This window comes from Pristiophorus japonicus, chromosome 6, assembly GCF_044704955.1.
Source record: "Pristiophorus japonicus isolate sPriJap1 chromosome 6, sPriJap1.hap1, whole genome shotgun sequence".
NCBI classification, from domain to species: Eukaryota; Metazoa; Chordata; class Chondrichthyes; family Pristiophoridae; genus Pristiophorus; species Pristiophorus japonicus.
The window spans coordinates 183,389,016-183,407,744 of record NC_091982.1 but is presented as its reverse complement, the minus strand read 5'-3'; the positions used below and the strand labels follow the sequence as shown (position 1 = coordinate 183,407,744).

At 44.8% G+C, this 18,729-nt stretch overlaps 1 protein-coding gene across 1 annotated transcript in view; it reads right to left on the bottom strand.

Annotated features, from left to right (window-relative positions):
* Positions 1–18,729, bottom strand: part of atp13a3 (ATPase 13A3) — a 130,057-nt gene that overhangs the window by 69,269 nt on the left and 42,059 nt on the right. The window contains exon 14 of the mRNA XM_070883471.1: positions 11,344–11,519. Coding sequence (XP_070739572.1) covers positions 11,344–11,519 — 176 coding nt within the window. The remainder of the gene's footprint in view (positions 1–11,343; positions 11,520–18,729) is intronic.

Sequence of the window (18,729 nt, the reverse complement as noted above, 5' to 3'; positions counted from 1 at the left end):
AGGCCAGGTGTTTAATTTGGGAGTGGGCAATTGTGCGTGAAGGCACTCATTGCGATTGAAAGTGGGAGCTGAAGGGTCATGTGTGGATGGGATTATCTGAAGCGAGCAGCTATGAGACGCAGCTGCATCTCCCTTGCAGGGCTGCGCTGGGGACGATGCCTCCTAGCTCGGTGGCAACGGGGATCCTCCTCCTCCTGGGCCTCCTCCTCAGGTGGTACTGCTGGCGCGACCTCCAGCAGCTGTCTCTTCATGATGGCCGGGTTGTACAGCATGCAGCAGACTACGACGAATATGGAGACCTGTTGAGGAGAGTACTGCAAGTCACCACCAGACCAGTCCAGGCAATGGAACCTCTGCTTAAGGATGCCTATGCAGTGCTCAATGATGCGCCTGGTGCCACAATGAGCATCATTGTATGCATGCTCTGGCACTGTCCTGGGGCTCTGCAGAGGAGTGAGCAGCCAAGTGGACAGGGGATATCCCATGTCCCCAAGCAGCCAACCACAATCCTGATTCGGGCCTGTGCAGAATGAAGGAATCATGGCTGCTTTCTGGGTACCTCGCATCAACTGCCAGGATCCAACGCTGGTGGTCACACACGAGCTGGACATTTAGCGAGTGGAACCCCTTGCGTTCACAAAGATCTCAGGGTGATGTAGTGGCACCCTCAGCCCAATGTGTGTGCAGTCCATCGCACCCTTCACCTTCGAGAAGCCTGCAATTTGGGCAAGTCTAGCCTGCTGCTCCACCTGTTTGTCCCTTGTCATGGGGAAGGAGATGTACTGCACTGTAGAGTGCATCGTTGACTTGCCAGATGTACCGATGTGCGAAGAATTGCGAGTGGCAGACTGGAAAGACACCATGACATACAAATTCAACGCGATGGTGACCTTGGTCTCTACGGTCAGGGCGGTCCTTTGAGGGCAGGCCTCCTTCCCCCACCTCTGCGTTGACAACCTCCACTGGCAACTGGATGGTCCTCCTGATTGTCGGAGGTTGTTGCTGGTAATGCTCCTGGCCCATTATTTGGTTGGCGGGGGGGGGGGGGGGGGGGGGGGGCGGTGGGAAAGAGGGTGGTCAGCATATCTCATCCTCCTTCTGACGCCATCTCCCTCCTGGCCACCCTCTCTGGCTGCAGGTCTGTGGATATCTGCATGCCCTTCTCGCTGTTGGCCAGCCATGGCTACTATGCCTCCCTTGCTCGCTGCTTCTATAGACGTTGCTGACGGCATCACTTTCTCCTGCATGCTGCCCCGCGTCTACCCAGGTGTTCCCCTGCCAACAGTGATCCCATTCTTTTTCAGGCTGCATCCTGCCGAGCAGGCCTCTGAAGCACAGAATGAGGCCTACAAGCCTCCAGTAGAGAGCGGAGAACTAGAGTCTCCTCAGAACTCTCACAAAACCTCTGAACACCGCTCAGCAGGTTCAATGCAGGGAAAAAACATAAGCCAAACTTTCCTCCAAAAATCGCCCCGATCGCGGGAATAGTCCGTTGACCTTGTCCAATGGTGTCGCATTCCACAGCAAAGTGGACCAACACAAAAACCTGCCGGAGTCACTGCTGAAAAAAACCTCCCTTTTTAAGTGCTGAAAATGGGTGCCGTGGCCGCGTCGCAGCGTTGTGCACCCTGATGACATCACCGCAGCCAAAACCACTTTACCGTTGCTTCACCCCGCCGAAAGTGCGCACCGCTGGAAACCTTCCGCCCTCCCCCCGCCGAATATGCTTCGGGGGGACAATACACTGGAACGCAGCGGCCGATCGTTTTTTCTGATCGGATACCGAAAACCCGCGTTAATGGTTCTTCTAGGCACACTGAATTTCGGCCCCATCATGTCTGCACTGGCTCTTTGCTCGAGCAATCCAAAATTAATCCCACTACCCCGCACTCTCCCCATTACTCTCTATTATTTTGTGCTTCAAACATTATCCAGTTTTCCCTGAGATATAAAAGTCTTCCTCAACCGTCCCCGACACAATGCATATCATGCTCCCTTTTTGTAAAAAAACACATTTCTCTTAATCTCTCTCCTCACTCAGTGATACTTTTAAGTTAATGACCATTCATCACTCACACCTGAAACAAAGAAAATACTCTTTCTTTATTCACACTATCAAAACTCTTCATCATTTTAAAAACCTCTATTAAAATCTCCACTTAATCTTCTTTCCTCCAGTGGAAATAGTCCCACCATCTCAAGTCTCTCCTCAGAACTATACTTTCCCATTCCTGGCATCATCCTATTCAATTTATGCAATGCGTGCTCGATGGCTTTAATGTCCTTTCTCTAATGGGGCACCCAATACTGTTCATCATCATCATAGGCAGCCCCTCAAAATCGAGGAAGACTTGCTTCCACTCTGAAAGTAAATTCTCAGGTGACTGTATAGTTCATTGCGAGAATTAGTCTCTTTCACAGGTGGGACAGACAGTGGTTGAAGGAAAGGGTGGGTGGGGAATCTGGTTTGCCGCATGCTCCTTCCGCTGTCTGTGCTTGATTTCTGCATACTCTTGGCGGCGAGACTCTAGGTGCTCAACGCCCTCCCGCATGCTCTTCCTTCACTTTGGGCGGTCTTGGGCCAGGGATTCACAGGTGCCGGTGGGGATGTTGCACTTTATTAAGGAGGCTTTGAGGGTGTCCTTGAAACGTTTCCTCTGCCTACCTGGGGCTCAGTTGCCGTGAAGGAGTTGAGTAGAGCGCTTACTTTGGGAGTTTCGTGTCGGGTATATGGACGATGTGGCCCACCCAACGGAGCTGGTCGAGTGTGGTCAGTGCTTTGATGCTGGGGATGTTGGCCTGAGCGAGAATACTGATATAAGTACATCTATCCTCCCAGTGGATTTGCAGGATCTTGTGGAGACAGCGCTGGTGGTACTTCACCAGCGCTTTGAGGTGTCTACTGTATACAGTCCATGTCTCTGACCCATATAGGGGGGCGGGTATCATTACTGCCCTGTAGACCATAAACTTGGTGACAGGTTGGAGATCCTGATCAACACTCTCTTCCTCAGGTGACTAAAGGCTGCTCTGGCACACTGGAGGCGGTGTTGGACCTCGTCATCAACGTCCGTCCTTGCTGATAGTCGGCTCCTGAGGTATGGAAAATGTTCCAAGTTGTCCAAAGCCGCGCCGTGGATTCTGATGACCGGGGGGGGCAGTGCTGTGTGGCGGGGTCAGGCTGGTGGAGGACCTTTGTCTTACCGATGTTTAGTGTGAGGCCTATGCTTTTGAACACCTCGGTGAAGATGTTGACAATGGCTTGGAGTTCGGCCTCTGAATGTGTGTAGACGCAAGCATCGTCCGCGTACTGTAGCTTGATGACAGAGGATGGGACGACTCTGGATCTAGCCTGGAGGCGACGAAGTTTGAACAGGTTCCCATTGGTTCTATAGTTTAGTTCCACTCCAGTGGGGAGCTTGTTGAGAGTGAGATAGAGCATTGCAGTAAGGAAGATTGAGAAGAGCGTTGGTGTGATGACTTGCTTGACCCGGGTCTGGATGTGGATTGGGTCTGTGGTGGATCTGTTGGTCGGGAGATCGAAGATGGCGGACAGGATGGCAGCTCCCTAGTGAGCTCTCCCTTAACAAATTTCCCCCTGGCCATCTGCTGCCATCCTTCACTTCCCGGATCTCCATTCCCCCCCTTCCCTCATTGTTTAAGCTGCCCCTGGCCCTAATAGTGGGTGCATTTCCTACCCCTAAAGTGTATCCCTTATCCATAAAACCTGTGCTGCAAGGGCAGCTATCTGGGCCCACTGCCCATCCCCCAACCATGCCTGCTCCTCTTCTTCATCGAGGAGTGCTGGACTTACCTCTTAGATCGACCTTCCTGCTGCCAAGACTTTCCACCTAGACCTTCCTGCTACCAAGCCTTTAGCTCCCCCCTGGACATGGCCAACTCAGCTGCTTCAACCGATCCCCGACGGCGTCCGGTGAGTTTCCGACCAGCTCTGACCACAGATTTGGGCCTTACCTTCTCTCTTTGTCCTCACGTTCGGGCCTTCCTCCCTCCACCGACCTCTGGGCCTTCCTTCGTTTCTCCGGCGTCGTTCTGGCCTCCCCCCTAGCCGCTGGCCCTACTCAACTGCGGAGCCCCTAGCGAGCACATGGTGCGCACAATGGCGGCGGTCACTCTGACCTCTCCTCCTTCCACAAAGTGGACCTCTGACTATCCCAATGCCTGCCCTCACAGGAGCTAATATAATATTGTTAACCATGGGCTAAGCAATGTTTTGTATAAATTGATCATTACTTCTTGTGCTCAATGGTGCATTTATAAAACTCAAAATTCTATTGGCCTTTTATGGCTTTATCCTTCTACATTCACATGTTCAGGGTATTATGCATTTGAACCTCACATCCTTCAGTGTATTTCTATCGAGTGTATAATCCCATTCCTTGTTTTATTGCCTAAAATGTATTACCTCACACTTATCCATATTAAATTGCTCATTTTACACCACCAAAAAAGTGAAACGAGGTTTAATTTACCCCCTAAGAGTTTGTCCACAACTGATATATAGTTAACCTGGTTTAGTATTATGAGAGAGATAACAAAACTAGGGGACTAGGAGAGATATAAAGAACAGCAAAGGAAGAGAAGAAAAGATAGTAAGAAAGGGAATACAAGAAGAAACTTACGAGAGATATCAAGATTGACACAAAAGGATTTTACAAGCATATTAGGAAAAATAATGATAGTCAAGGGTAATGTGGGCCTTTTAAAAACAGATGCAGGTAATATTGCAAATGAAAATAAGGAAATATCAGACTTGTTGAATAATTACTTTGTCAGTCTTCACATTAGAGAAAGAGGATAATATACCTGACATTCCAGGTAGATTAATAATGAATCAAGGACAGGAACTCACTCAAATTAGCGTAAGCAAGAAAACAGTATTAGAAAAATTAATGGCACTAAAGACTGACAAATCTCCAGGACCCGATGGTTTCCACCCCAGGGCATAAAGGAAAATAGGTGACGAAATTGCAGAGCTTTAGCAAAATCTTCCAAAGCTCTCTCAAATCAAGAATTGTCCCTTTAGATTGGAAAATTGTAAATGTAACTCCATTATTTAAGAAAGGAGAGAGAGAAACCAGGAATTTATAGACCTGTTAGTCTAACATTTGCTGTGGGGAAGTTATTGGAATCTATAATTAAGGACACAGTGACTGAACACTTAGCAAAATCTGAGCTGATTAGAGAGAGCCAACATGGATTTGTAAGGGTAGGTCATGTCTAACAAACATAATTGATTTTTTTTAAGCAAGTAACTAAAGTAGTAGACAGGGGAAGGTCTATGGATGTGGTTTATATGGACTCACAGAAGGCATTCGGTACGGTTTCACATAAGAGACTATTAGCTCAAATTAAAGCTCATGGAATTGAAGGCAAATTATTGACCTGGTTAGGCGGTAGAAGAGAGAGTAGGGATAATGGGTATGTACTCGAATTGGAAGGAAGTTACCAGTGGTGTCCCACAAGGATCTATGCTGCAGTCTCAACTATTCACTATATTTATTAATGACTTAAGGTAACACAATAGAGAGACATATAATCCAAGTTTTCTGATAGCACAAAGATTGGTGGTAAAGTAATTTAAATGCGAGCATAAAATTACAAAGAGATATTAACAGATTAAGTGGGCAAAACTGGCAGATGGATTTCAATGCAGATAAGTGTGAGGTCATCCATGTTAGACCAAAAAGGATAGATCCCGTATTTTTAAAATGGTTAAAAGCTAGGTACAGTGGAGAGACAATAGATTTAAGTGTACATGTACACAGAGCACTAAAATATATCACAGGCAGTCCCTCAAAATCGAGGAAGACTTGCTTCCACTCCCATTCCTTGTTTTTTTGCCTAAAATGTATTACCTCACACTTATCCATATTAAATTGCTCATTTTACACCACCAAAAAAGTGAAACAAGGTTTAATTTACCCCCTAAGAGTTTGTCCACAACTGATATATAGTTAACCTGGTTTAGCATTATGTGAGAGATAACAAAACTAAAGAAAGAGCATATAAAAGTGGTGGCTGCACAGTCCAATACAAGAGCCATAGACCCTGTCACAGGTGGGACAGACATTCGTTGAGGGAGGGGGTGGGTGGGGTTGGTTTGCCGTGCGCTCCTTCCGCTGTCGGCACTTGACCTCTTCACGCTCTGTGTGTTGAGACTCTAAGAACTCAACGCTCTCCCGGATGCACTTTCTCCACCTCGGGCGGTCGGTGGTGATGTCGCACTTTACCAGGGAGGCTTTGAGGGTATCCTTACAACGCTTTCGCTGCCCACCTTTGGCTCATTTACCATGACGGAGCTCCGCATAAAGCATTTGCTTAGGGAGTCTCGTATCTGGCATGTGAACTATGTGGCCTGCCCAGCGAAGCTGATCGAGTGCTTCAATACTGGGAATGTTAGCCTGAACGAGGACACTGATGTTGGTGCGCCTGTCCTCCCAGGGTATCTGCAGGATCTTGCGAAGACATCGTTGGCGATATATCTCCAGCGACTTGAGGTGCCTTCTATACATCGTCCATGCCTCAGATCCATACAGGAGGGCGGGTATTACTATAAGCCCTGTAGACCATGAGCTTGGTGGTAGATTTGAAGGCCAGGTCTTCAAACTCTTTTTTCCTCAGACGGCCGAAGGCTGCACTGGCGGCGATGCTGAATCTCCGCATCAATGTCTGTCTTTGCTGATAAGAGGCTCCCGAGATATGGGAAATGGTCTACGTTGTCGAGGGCCGCGCCGTGAATCTTGATTGTTGGAGGGCAGTGCTGTGCGACGGGGACAGGCTGGATGAGGACCTTTGTCCTATGGATGTTAAGTGTAAGGCCCATGCTTTCATATGCCTCAGTGAATACATTGACTATATCCTGGCGTTTAGCCTCAGAATGTGCGCAGACGCAGGCATCGTCCGCGGACTGCAGCTCAATGACAGAGATTGGGGTGATCTTGGACCTGGCCTGGATGCGACGTGGTTAAACAGCTTCCCACTGGTTCTGTAGTTTAGTTCCACTCCAGCGTTCCACTAAAATATAATAGTCAGGTATAAACAAATAATCAAAAAGGCTGAGAGAGTGTTAGCCTTATAACTGGAGAGCTAGAATATAAAGGGGAGGAAGTTTTGCTGTACAAAGCCTTGGTTAGTTTTGGGCACCGCACATTATATTGGCCTTGGAAAGAGTGCAGCGCAAATTCAGCAGAATGTTACCAGGGCTCCAAGAGTTATAGTATGAGGAGCGGCTATATAAACAGGCTTATATTCCCCGGAATATAGAAAGTTAAGCGGTGATTTGATTGAGGTTTTTAGGATGTTGAAAGGAATTGATAGGGTACATAGAGAGAAGCTTTTTCTGCTGATGGGGGACTCTAGGACAAAGGGATATAATCTTAAAGTCAGAGCCTGGCCATTCAGGAGATAAGTTAGGGAACCATTTTTTAGGCAAAGGGTGATAGAAGTGTGGAACGCTCTCCCACAAAAAGCAGTAGATGCGAGCTCAATTAATAATTTTAAATCTGAGATAGATAGAATTTTGCTAGACAAGAGTATAAAAGAAGATGGAGCCAAGGCAGGTAGATGGAGTTAAGATATAGATCAGCCATGGTCTCATTTAATGGCGAAACAGGCTCGAGGGACTGTATGGCATACGCATGTTCCTATGTTCTTTCTCTCCCTTTTTGAGCAATGATATTGGCTACCCTCCTAACATGACATAATTTGCACATTTGAAGACTGAAACTTGTGACAAGGGCCTCTGCTATCTCCTCCTAATTTCTTTCAAAGTCTAGGGTTCATGCCATTAATACTTACCGACCTTGAATTCTGCTAATTATTTCAGAATTAATTCCTTTTCTACAGTTAGTTCCATATCTTCCTCCAGTGTACCATATAGGGATATATTTATTTTGTATCCTATGGTTCTCAGATTTGAAACCGACATATCCACACATGCCCAGTTAAATTAGGCCAGATCCCTTTATAATCTCACCAAACTCTCATCTTACTCTTCCTTAAATGACCAATATTTGAGTGCAAACATATTAATAAATGTTCATATTCAGTTTAGTTCCAGTATCCACTATACCAGTAAAATTATTTTACTGGCCAAGTAACTACATAAAAGTAAAAACATTCGTTTTCAGAATAATGGCCCCAAGTTTCCACACGCGACGAAAAAGGCGCACCTCAGAGCTGGGTGCCTGTTTTTCGCGCCGAAAAAAAAGTGCGGTATTCTCGAGCTCCTTGGAGCTCGATGTCTGCTTGGCGCGGCGCACAGGGGGCGGAGCCTACCACTCGCGCCGATTTTGTAAGTAGGAGGGGGCGGGTACAATTGAAGTATAATGTGGATAAATGTGAGGTTATCCACTTTGGTGGTAAAAACAGAGAGACAGACTATTATCTGAATGGTGACAGATTAGGAAAAGGGGAGGTGCAAAGAGACCTGGGTGTCATGGTACATCAGTCATTGAAGGTTGGCATGCAGGTGCAGCAGGCGGTTAAGAAAGCAAATGGCATGTTGGCCTTCATAGCAAGGGGATTTGAGTACAGGGGCAGGGAGGTGTTGCTACAGTTGTACAGGGCATTGGTGAGGCCACACCTGGAGTATTGTGTACAGTTTTGGTCTCCTAACCTGAGGAAGGACATTCTTGCTATTGAGGGAGTGCAGCGAAGGTTCACCAGACTGATTCCCGGGATGGCGGGACTGACCTATCAAGAAAGACTGGATCAACTGGGCTTGTATTCACTGGAGTTCAGAAGAATGAGAGGGGACCTCATAGAAACATATAAAATTCTGACGGGGTTAGACAGGTTAGATGCAGGAAGAATGTTCCCAATGTTGGGGAAGTCCAGAACCAGGGGTCACAGTCTAAGGATAAGGGGTAAGCCATTTAGGACCGAGATGCGGAGGAACTTCTTCACCCAGAGAGTGGTGAACCTGTGGAATTCTCTACCACAGAAAGTTGTTGAGGCCAATTCACTAAATATATTCAAAAAGGAGTTAAATGAGGTCCTTACTGCTAGGGGGATCAAGGGGTATGGCGAGAAAGCAGGAATGGGGTACTGAAGTTGAATGTTCAGCCATGAACTCATTGAATGGCGGTGCAGGCTAGAAGGGCCGAATGGCCTACTCCTGCACCTATTTTCTATGTTTCTATGTTTCTAAATGAGGCTTTTTGGTGCCGGCAACCTTGCGCGTGCGCGTTGGAGCGTTCGCGCATGCGCAGTCTGAAGTCAACATTGGCACTCGGCCATTTTTAAAAGTACTGCAGAAAAAGTGAAGATTTGTTTCTTGGACCCCTGCAAAGGCTTGTATTTTAATTTTCTTGATATTTCTGTGTGTGAGGGAGTGCTTTTAGCAGCACTGCTGAATAAATCACCTGCTGAAATCAGTGAGTTCAGCTTTTCACTGCTAAACTTGCAGAATCGGTGCCTGCAAATTAAGGACTGTGTGTTTGGAGAAATAAAAGTGCCAATTCAACTTTGCAATGGATCAACGTCCACCAAGAACAAAGAATTTCTTGCATGAGGAAGCAAACCATTGCATAATATGTGGTGTTGACAATGCAGCACCCATTCTGCAAATTTAAATATAAAGATGTCGATGTGGCTGCCTCTCCCTGTCCAAATGGCCTCAGTCAGTCCCCCTCACAGCTCGAAGGCTGCTGCTGCTCCCGACCAGCCACTGACGCCGCTGCAATCCCATGGCCGAATGGCCTCAAGTCCGTCCGGGTGCTGCATCTTCGCGGGGAATGAAGGCCTGCCTCAAGCACCGCAGCTCAGCTCGAAGACTGCTTGCTGCCTGCTGCTGCCGTCGAGACGAGACACTGACGCCACACCCCTGCCTGTCTCCAACATGAAAGGCCTGCCTGAAGCACAGCAGCTGCTGCTGTTTCACACAGGTAGGAAGATGGTTTATTTAATATTTTCTTTGCTTTTACATTTTTATTCAGATTTGATTTATTTGTATAATATTTGTATAAGTGTAACTAAGGATTGATTGTACAATTTAATGACTTCCCTTACCCCCCCTCCCCCCCCACCTCGTTCCCTACGCCTAATTTGTACCTACGCCTAATTTGTACCTAAAGTGTAGGCTAGGTTTTTTTCCAGCGTACAAAAATCTTCACTTACTCCATTCTAAGTTAGTTTGGCGTAAGTTTTCACTGTGGAAACTTTGAAAACAGGCATAAGTGGTCGGACACGCCCCCTTTTGAAAAAAAAATTCTGTTCAAAAGTGAAACTGTTCTACCTGACTAGAACTGGAGCACACTCAATGTGGAGAATACCGATTTCTAAGATACTCCGTTCTACACCAGTTGCTCCTAAAAATCAGGAGCAAATTATGTGGAAACTTGGGGCCAATGAGTTATTTCCGAGTGGAAAAGGGCAGCAATATTTCAACTGTACCAAGTGTATGAAATTCAGTTTTCTGATTCTTTATTAGCAACAATGTTTCCTTTAAATTGCATGGCCATGCAGCTCTCAGGATCTCCCGTGCAGTCGGCTCTCCAATGCGAAAAACTACGCAGGCGCAATATATTGGATGGGCCGCGCACCAAAAAAAAAACATTGATTAGCAAACTAAATGAAGCACCAGAGTTACTCAGTAGCACCAACTACATGAATTTTCTTCTGTAACCTGCTAGACTATTTACTGGTAAACCTATAGTAATGATGCAACAAAGGACCATAATCTCTTCTGTATATATCACAGGTACTAGCTTTTACATGTCTATATGTCAATGTGAAATTTAGTCAAAGAAATATTTATTAGTTCACACTCCTGAAAAACTATGCTGGAAAAGGATAACTCCACCTGTCCCCTTCGGTAGTTACTTGTACTACATTTCTCTTTTCACTCTCCAAATTACATTTAGATCTGCATTTTGTTATTTTTTGGTTTGCACTGTCACCCAGATGTAATAGCTGGCACTGCCTAATCACAACCATCTCCAGGATTGTCCTGCAACCAAAACCAATCCATTAACAATTTGACTAAAACTCATCGCAATATAAAACTGAATACTCTTCTACGAAAAACAGGTTTTGTCACTTATTTTAATCCACTGAAAATCCTGATCTTGTTGGAAAACACACCTTGAGTATATCATTTTGTGGAGTGTTTTACAGTGTTGGTAGAAGGGGTGATGGTTTTGGCAAAGTTTCACTAAAATTGGGAGTTGAAAGTTAGGATCATTGTGAATTACATTGTACTAAAGCATTCATTGAACAATTACATATATTTTTGACCTTTCTTTAAATTACTCTATATTTAATATATAATTAGAATCTATGCAGACTCATCAGCTAAGAATCAAGCAGGTCTCATACCTCTGAAGCTGCACCAGATATATCAAGATGTCTTGAAGCATTATCTGCATACAGCCAATGTATTTTTGCAGCCTGCCCATCTTTTGGAGGTCGTGCTTCTGCAATAATCACTTTATCCTGAGGCAAAATCATCCCACAGTTTCTGGCTACAGAAACAGCTGTTAACATATTATCCCCTAGCAGAACACAAAGCTTTATTAGTACAGTAATACAAAAGTATTAAGTCATATATTGAAAATACAATCTTTCCTCTTAAAATCATATTTTTTTTAATTCATTCATGGGATGTGGACATTGTTGGCAAGGCCAGCATTTATTGCCCATCCCCAATTGCCTTGGAGAAGGTGGAGGTGAGCCGCCTTCTTGAACCGCTGTAGTCTGTGTGGTGAAGGTACTCCCACAGTGCTGTTAGAGAGTTCCAGGATTTTGACCCAGCGACGATGAAGGAACGGCAATATATTTCCAAGTCAGGATGGTGTATAACTTGGAGGGGAACTTGCAGGTGATGGTGTTCCCATGCAGCTGTTGTCCTTGTCTTTCTAGGTGGTAGAGGTTGTGGGTTTGGGAGGTGCTGCCGAAGAAGCCTTGGCGAGTTGCTGCAGTGCATGTTGAAGATGGTACACACTGCAGCCACGGTGTGCCGGTGGTGAATGTTTAAGGTGATGGATGAGGTGCCAATCAAGCAGGCTGCTTTGTCCTGGATGGTGTCGGGCTTCTCAAGTGCTGTTGGATATGCACTCATACAGGCAAGTGGAGAGTTGTGCCTTGTAAATGGTGGAAAGGCTTTGGGAAATAAAGAGTTGAGAGAATACCCAGCTTCTAATCTGCTCTTGTTGCCACAGTATTTATGTGGCTGATCCAGTTAAGTTTCTGGTTAATGGTTACCCCCAGGATATTGATGGTGGGGGATTCGGCGATGATAATGCCGTTGAATGTCAAGGGGTGGTGGCTAGACTCTCACTTGTTGGAGCTAGTCATTGCCTGGCACTTGTGTGGTGCGAATGTTACCTGCCACTCATCAGCCCAAGCCTGAATGTCGTCCAGGTTTTGCTGCATGCGGGCAGGGACTGCTTCATTATCTGAGGAGTTGCAAATGGAACTGAACATTGTGCAGTCATCAGCGAACATCCCTCACTTCTGACGTTATGATGAAGGGAAGGTCATTGATAAAACAGCTGAAGATGGTTGCGCCTAGGACACTGCCCTGAAGAACTCCTGCAGCGATGTCCTGGGGCTGAGATGATTAACCTCCAACAACAACTATAATCATCTTCCTTTGTGCTCGGTATGACTCCAGACAGTGGAGAGTTTTCCCCAATTCCCATTGACTTCAATTTTATTAGGGCTCCTTGATGCCACACTCGGTCAAATGCTGCCTTGATGTCAAAGGCAATCACTCTCACCTCACCTCTGGAATTCAGCTCTTTAGTCCATGTTTGGACCAAGGTTGTAATGAGGTCTGGAGCCAAGTGTTCCTGGCAGAACCCAAACTGAGCATCAGTGAGGAGGTTGTTTGTGAGTAACTGCCGCTTTAGAGCACGGTTGTCGACGAGAGTAGACTGATGAGGTAATGGGCCGGATTGGATTCGTCCTGCTTTTTGTGGACAGGACATACCTTGGCAGTTTTCCACATTGTTGGGTAGATGCCAGTGTTGTAGCTGTACTGGGAACAGTTTGGCTAGAGGCGCAGCTAGTTCTGGAGCACAAGTCTTCAGCACGACAGCCGTGATGATGTCGAGCCCATAGTTTTTGCTATATCCAGTGCGCTCGACCGATTTTTGACCTGCTTGAGTCGAGCAAATCGAATTGGCTGAAGACTGACTTCTGTGATTAAAATCCACTCCATTTTCATTTCACAGTTTTCAGATTTAGAAACAGAACCAAATTTTGGTTGGTGTGATGTTAAACCGTTGTTGTATATTGCACCCAGTTCTGATTAAAAGTGACGTGACAATACAGGAAAGGACTGAACATTCTCAACAAGTACCTATATTTACCCTCATGACATGTACAATACACATCAATCTATTTTACATTATACATTAAAACTGTTCCACATATTTAAATCAATTTGATTAATGTTCACATTAAAATGCAATCAATTAACTACAGTGAAGTTCCCTCTGATGTCACTCATACTGGTTAGTGATTCAGAATGGCTCAGGTTACACGTTAGGCCCTCTGATTTTTTACCTCGACTTGGCAGTGGGGGCATTCCTCAGGCCACTTTTGCACAACTATTAGCAAACAGTTGCATAGCAACCTTGACAAAAGGTGTCAAGTGCTTGATATTGACAGTATGTATGAAGAGAAGTGCTCCATTTCTCCATATTGGTATCCCTCACCTTGAGAGGACAAGAAATTCAACCAAAATAATGCTAAATATAAATGGTCATTTTAAATTTCTTAAAATGTAATGCACAAATATAGTGTGCCATAGGTGACGAGAGATGTTAGTTCATGTGACTTCAACATTTCCTAGCCGGTCTGTGGAAGACAGTTGCTTATCCACAAAGACAACATGTAATGAAATTAAAAAAGTGAACCTCTTTTGCTCTACCAAGGAACACGTAGAGAAATGGTAATCTGGAAGACCAGGTAATAACTTGTGAGCTGGGGAGAAAGGAGTAACATTGAAACAGAAGTAAGTCATTCAGTCCCTTGAGCCTGTTCTGCCATTCAATGAGATCGCAGCTAATCTGTATCCTAATTCCATCCACCTGCCTTGGCTCCATATCTCTTAATACCCTTGGCTAGCAAAAATCCATCAATCTCAGATTTAAAATTATCAAATTAACATCTACTGCTTTTTATAGAAGAGAGTTCCACACTTCTACCACCCTTTACGTGAAGAAGTGTTTCTTAACTTCTCTCCTGAATGGTCTGGCTCTGATTTTAAGGTTATGCCCCCATGTCCTAGAGTGGCCCACCAGCCAAAAATATTTCTCTCTATGTACCCGATCAATTCCTTTCAAATTCCTAAAAACCTCAAATAATGAAGCAGTCCAAGTCTGCATGCAGCAAGACCTGGATAACATTCAGGCTTGGGCTGATACATGGCAAGTAACATTCGCGCCACACAAGTGCCAGGCAATGGCCATCTCCAACAAACGAGACTCTAACCACCTCCCCTTGATATTCAACAGCATTAACAATTGCCGAGTCCCCCACCATCAACATTCTGGGGGTCACCATTGATCAGAAACTTAACTGGACCAGCCACATGAATACTGTGGCAACGAGAGAGGTCAGAGGCTAGGTATTCTGCGGCGAGTGTCTCACCTCCTTACTCCCCAAAGCCTTTCCACCATCTACAAGGCACAAGTCAGGAGTATAAAGGAATACTCTCCACTTGCCTGGATGAGTACAGCTCCAACAACACTCAAGAAACCCAACACCATCCAGGACAAAGCAGCCCACTTAATCGGCACCTCATCCACCACCTTAAGCATTCACTCCCTCAACCACTGGCACACCGTGGCTGCAGTGTGTACCATCTATAAAAGGCACTGCAGTAACTCGCCACAGCTTCTTTGGCAGCACCTCCCAAACCCGCGACCTCTACCACCTAGAAGGACAAGGGCAGCAGGCACATGGGAGCACCATCACCTGCAAGTTCCCCTCCAAGTTACACATCATCCTGACTTGGAAAATATATAACCGTTCCTTCATCGTCACTTGGCCAAAATCCTGGAACTCCCTCCCTAACAGCACTGTGGGAGTATCTTCACCATAAGCGGTTCGAGAAGACGGCTCACCACCACCTTCTCAAGGGCAATTAGGGATGGACAATAAATATGTTGGCCTTGCCAACGATGCCTACATCCTGGAACGAATTTTTAAAAAAGGTCAACCCTTCGCCTTCTGTAATAAGAGTAACGTAATAAAATCAAAACACTCCTGTAGTGGTAGTTTGAAGAGGATTGCATTAATAAATGCACAAAATGATGTATTGAACTACTTCATGGCTTAAACCTTGACAAAAAATACCATGTGGTAACAGAAGTCATGCACTGCAAATGTATGGAGTTTTAAGACTACCATATCTTCTCTATTTTCACTAAACCGTATCTAACTATGTGAGATAGAAAGGTGACAGCACAAAATGGAAACAGTAGTAAAATTAGGGAAATAGTGTACAATTAGAAAATAAAGTGAAAACAAATATTGACTGAGTAACAAATAATAGAAACTGAAGAGAAAGTCTCAAGAACTACTTTAAAATTTGGTCTTTTATAATGGTTTGTGAAGAGGGGACTGCTCACAGTGTTGGTACGTCTATTCAAAGACACAGATTTCACTGGGAGCCAAGGAATCTGGGCACAATCCATTGGATCCGGACCACCCAGTAAAAGTTTCTGAAGTTTGGGGGACCAGATCCTCCTTAATATGGGAGCTGAAAGCTGTAGATGCATATGAGACATCATTCCTGTCCAGAGGAACTAAGAGATGCCACTGTCCAGATCTTGGAGTTATTCATTTGAGCCTCTGACTGGTAGTATCTGTAATAGGCATAGTATCTGGTTTAGGCAGAGGAGAGGAAATGAAGTAGGATATTCATATTATGTCTGCCGTACATTGAAGTGATATGTAAAGAGTGGAAGTACCTCATTGTTAAGTTAACCCTCTCAACTAGAGGGAGGCTTTCAGCTACCTGAATATCCCTTCAGGTCTGGCGGCCCCTTTACAACCTAACGGAATGAACGCTTTCCAGAGGAATTCTCTTCATGTGAATTCAGTTTCTGGCAATGTAAACAGGGGTCACCAGATTAGCTCATCTGTTCCACAAAGACCAAATTATACCCGTACAACACTAACCCAGCAGATGATATATATTGCTAACTCAGATTTAACATTTCCTCTAGAACCTAACAATGCTTTGCTAATTTGAGCAGAACTCTTGGAACTCTTAGTCGACTCCCTTGCATAACTCCAGATTCATCTCCATTCTGGACACTATATCCACTTCCATGACAAAATATAGCACACAGAAAACCAGAATGAGACCCGACAACATGACCTATAACACCAGTTATTGGAGGAGAAACTGTGAGAGGGACAGAGACAGGCCCTTTAACATCACCATCTGCAGCAAAATAAGAGTGCACACATTTTACATACCATACTTCATGTAAGCTTCTCAAATTTCATCCCTCCATACAGGACAATTGTAGGGGCAACTGCAGCTGTTCTCCTACACATATTCTGGTCGTGACCCCATAATCAGCTATTCAGGAATCTGGGAAACCACAAGGACCACAGCCCTCAAATTATAAAAGGACAAAGCCCAATGCTTGTTGATCTCATTCATTAGAGAACATGGGCAACATGCAGGCTAGCACAGCTTACGCTATTAACTGTAAGATAGCACACTCCCTTACGTGACTGAAGCTTGAGGGACATATCCAAACTGAATGAGTAATGTTTGGAATCTGAACAGCATAAAAATCAAGTATTTTGGGCTCAACCCAACAGGAGTTTTGCTTGCAAATAGAGGAATAAGGCTTCAATTACAGATCCACTCCTTAAAATACTTTTCTCAAGGAGACCTTTTCAACTATGACAGGCATTGTCTCATTTTGTAGGACTCTGCAGCATCAGGCCATAGTGACATATGTGTTGGCCTCTGCACTCTGCAAGAGACTCATACCACTCCCTCCCCCATGGTTGTAGATTTACCAGTTTATACATTCAGCACTTTTCAAATGTCAAAAACTAATTGTATGGTTAGATGAGGGGGACTGTCAAGGAATAAAGACAATCACCAGAACACAGTTGGTATTCAAAAGGAAATATAGAAACTTCAATGTGTCCATGCTAAAGCTAATTGCTTCATTTACACGTATAATATGCAGAAAGTGTGAAGTACAGTAAGATAGAGTACTGTGCTTAGAAAACACACGCAAGAAAGTTCCTGTATACTGATTAATTTATAAAAGAAACAGTTTGGTCTCACAGACAATCGGCTCCAGGTAACATTTTAAAACTTGATAAGAAAAGGTTGCTTCCCTATTTTACTACGAGCTATTTTAATTCATTGTGGAATAAAATTGAAATTCCCCAATTTGATTACGTCCCTATATATTAACTAGACAATCTCCCATGGCATTGCATAGATAAGTCAGAAAATAAGGTGACTGTCTTACTTTTCCCTGATGCCTTTGGTTTGTTATTTCTCTGTCTCTCTTCTTCCCATTCTCCTTCATACCACCCGTCACTCCCATCACTATCCTACCTCGTCCCCTTTGACCTACCTATTTAACCCATGTATCCTCTTCTTCCTCCTTGCCTTCCAACTAACAGGCTAATGGGACTCAAGGTAGACAAGTCCCCTGGTCCTGATGAAATGCATCCCAGGGTATTAAAAGAGATGGCGGAAGTTATAGCTGATGCATTCGTTATAATCTACCAGTGGATTGGAAAGCAGCTAATGTAACGCCTCTGTTTAAAAAAGGGGGCAGACAAAAGGCAGGTAACTATAGGCCGGTTAGTTTAACATCTGTAGTGGGGAAAATGCTTGAAACCATCATTGAGGAAGAAATAGCGGGACATCTAGATAGGAATAGTGCAATCAAGCAGACGCAACATGGATTCATGAAGGGGAAATCATGTTTAACTAATTTACTGGAATTCTTTCAGGATATAACAAGCATGGTGGATAGAGGTATACCGATGGATGTGGTGTATTTAGATTTTCAAAAGGCATTCGATAAGGTGCCACACAAAAGGTTACTGCAGAAGATAAAGGTACGTGGAGTCAGAGGAAATGTATTAGCATGGATCAAGAATTGGCTGGCTAACAAAAAGCAGAGAGTCGGGATAAATGGGTCCTTTTCGGGTTGGAAATCGGTTGTTAGTGGTGTGCCACAGGGATCGGTGCTGGGACCACAACTGTTTACAATATACATAGATGACCTGGAAGAGGGGACAGAGTGTAGTGTAACAAAATTTGCAGATGACACAAAGATTAGTGGGAAAGCAGGTTGTGTCGAGGACACAGAAAGGCTGCAAAGAGATTTAGATAGGTTAAGCGAATGGGCTAAGGTTTGGCAGATGGAATACAATGTTGGAAAGTGTGAGGTCATCCAACTTAGGAAAAAAAACCAGTAAAAGGGAATATTATTTGAATGGGGAGAAATTACAACATGCTGCGGTGCAGAGGGACCTGGGGGTCCTTGTGCATGAATCGCAAAAAGTTAGTTTGCAGGTGCAGCAGGTAATCAGGAAGGCGAATGGAATGTTGGCCTTCATTGCGAGAGGGATGGAGTACAAAAGCAGGGTATTGGTGAGGCCGCACCTGGAGTACTGCGTGCAGTTTTGGTCACCTTACTTAAGGAAGGATATACTAGCTTTAGAGGGGGTACAGAGACGATTCACTAGGCTGAT